General features: G+C 42.7%; 1 protein-coding gene across 1 annotated transcript; it reads left to right on the top strand.

Annotated features, from left to right (window-relative positions):
- Window positions 210–2,268, top strand: LOC18778634 (CBS domain-containing protein CBSX5). Its single transcript, XM_007214614.2, has 2 exons — window positions 210–702; window positions 1,099–2,268. Exons 1-2 carry the CDS (start codon window positions 359–361, stop codon window positions 1,955–1,957), a joined length of 1,203 nt encoding a protein of 400 aa, XP_007214676.1. The 5' UTR covers window positions 210–358; the 3' UTR covers window positions 1,958–2,268.

Here is a 2,268-nt window from a genome sequence, read left to right as displayed (position 1 = left end):
TTAAACTTATGGGATTTATATGTTAATAATTTGTATACGTGTTATAATATATGTGAGAATTTTAATTTATTTCTGTTATGAAAAAATTTGAAAAAATGGACCCCACACTGTTTTGCCACCTACCATATGGTCCATGCCCCCAACATTTTCCAAATTATCTTCCCCCAACCCCATGAGAAGTTCTCTTATAAATACCCCCAACTCTTTGTATCCACTATACTCTAGAACTCCTCAACATCACCACCACCACAATAAAAAGCTCTGCTTTCTCGCAACCTACAGAGCTCCTTCCTTCAATCCATCCTCTTCCTCCTCCTCCTCCTCCTCCTCCTCATCTCCATTGTCAACTAGTTCTTGCATGGCAGTGAGCTTCTTGAGGTACGAGGTATCTGACCTCTGTCTAGCCAAGCCGGCCCTGAGGTCCCTCTCTGCCTCCGCCACAGTTGCTGATGCCTTAGAGGCCTTGAAGACATGTGAGGAAAACTTCATCAGTGTCTGGGACTGCAACCACCCCAAAACTACCAGATCTCTAGACGCTGGCCAGCTGTGCCGCTGTGTTGGCAAGGTCTGCATGGTTGATGTCATCTGCTATCTCTGTAAAGACGACAACTTGGTGTCTCCATCTGCTGCTCTCAAGGCACCTGTCTCTGCAATTTTGTCTAAGATTCCTGGCCAAGTGATGCATGTGGAACCCTCTTGCAGGTACTGAAAACCAAACCCTTGTCTTGAAAGTTCTTGTTTTTCTCAATTTTTTGGGTTTAATCTTTATTTTTGATGAAATTGTTACCTGGGTTTTCTTAATTTTTTAAGTTCTGTTGAGTTTTCATTTAGTCCAGAATGTCACAAGTTTGTGTAAGATTTGTTTCTATTGTCTCCAATCTCATTCTCTTAAATTACAGCCAACTTTTGGTTAAAATTCCAACTGATATGTACTTCTGAATGTTTTTTAATAAGTTCTCAAATCAGACCAATTTCTCATCTGTTTTTTGTTTTTTGTGTCAATTGGAGACCAATTCAGCCAAAGACCAAAGCTTTCTACTTTAACTCTGTTTCACACAAACCGATACTAACTCTCGTTCTGTGTTCTGTGTCTTTCAGCCTACTTGCAGCCATTGATCTGATCCTCCAGGGAGTCCAGAACTTGGTAGTACCAATAAGAACCAGGCTAAGCAGCAGTTCAAGAAGAAAACAACACCCAAAATGCACCACCACCACCTTCCACAATGGCCAAGAGTTCTGCTGGCTGACACAAGAAGATGTAGTCCGATTTCTCCTCAGCTCAATTGGCCTCTTCTCTCCCATCCCAGCTTTCTCCATGGACTCTCTTGGCATTATCAGCACCGAAATCTTAGCCATCAACTACCACTCCTCAGCAAACTCAGCCCTGCAGCTCATATCCCAATCACTTTCTCAGCAGACCTCTGTGGCTGTGGTAGACTCCGAGGGGGTCTTGATTGGTGAGATCTCACCCTTCACCCTTGCCTGCTGTGATGAGTCAGTGGCTGCAGCCATCACCACTCTCTCAGCTGGAGACCTCATGTCCTACATTGATTGTGGTGGACCCCCTGAGCACTTGGTTAGGGTTGTGATGGAGAGATTGAAGGAGAGAAAGCTACAAGGGGTGTTGGAAAATTACACATTAACTTCATCAAGTTCTTATGCACATTCATTGATGTCTTCTTCATCAGATGAAGAGTCTTCTGTGTCTCCAAATACCACTTTGCAGCCAAGGTCTGGTAAATACAGTAGGTCCAGTAGCTACTCAGCTAGAATGGTGAGGAGGGCTGAGGCCATAGTTTGCCATCCCAAGAGCTCATTGGTAGCTGTGATGATTCAAGCAATTGCTCACAGAGTGAACTATGTGTGGGTTATTGAGGATGATTGTAGCTTGGTGGGAATTGTCACTTTTTCTGGCATGTTAAAAGTTTTCAGGGAACACTTGGAGACCATGGCCTAGAAGATGTATTATCAGGAGTTGGGAGTGCAAAGGTTTTGTTTTTTTGATAATGACCTGGGGCTTGGAGAGAATAAAGATGAGAGGAAAAAGAAAAAAAATTGAGGTAGTGATGTGAATAGGGAGAACCTTGTTCTCGCAATTTTCAAGTTGGCTTTGTATGGATCTTGTTATGTGGTCTTTTCTTTTACAATTTGATCTTCAAATTGCCTCTTTTGGCACTTCATTATGTTTGAGCAGAAAAAATCAGGCATAGGCAGATTCTCAATCTTTTTGTCTCTTTGTTTTGTTTTGAAAGTGGTGTTTGCCCGGAA

The sequence above is a fragment of the Prunus persica genome, chromosome G4 (genome assembly GCF_000346465.2).
Source record: "Prunus persica cultivar Lovell chromosome G4, Prunus_persica_NCBIv2, whole genome shotgun sequence".
Classification (NCBI taxonomy): Eukaryota; Viridiplantae; Streptophyta; class Magnoliopsida; order Rosales; family Rosaceae; genus Prunus; species Prunus persica.
Note: the sequence above shows the minus strand (reverse complement) of the source record. Positions and strands in the feature narration are given on the sequence as shown.

Coding starts and splice junctions, on each gene's coding strand:
- LOC18778634 (XM_007214614.2), top strand. CDS start 359: ATGGCAGTGAGCTTCTTGAGGTACGAGGTATCTGACCTCTGTCTAGCC. Junction 703..1,098: donor CATGTGGAACCCTCTTGCAG/GTACTGAAAACC, acceptor TGTGTCTTTCAG/CCTACTTGCAGCCATTGATC.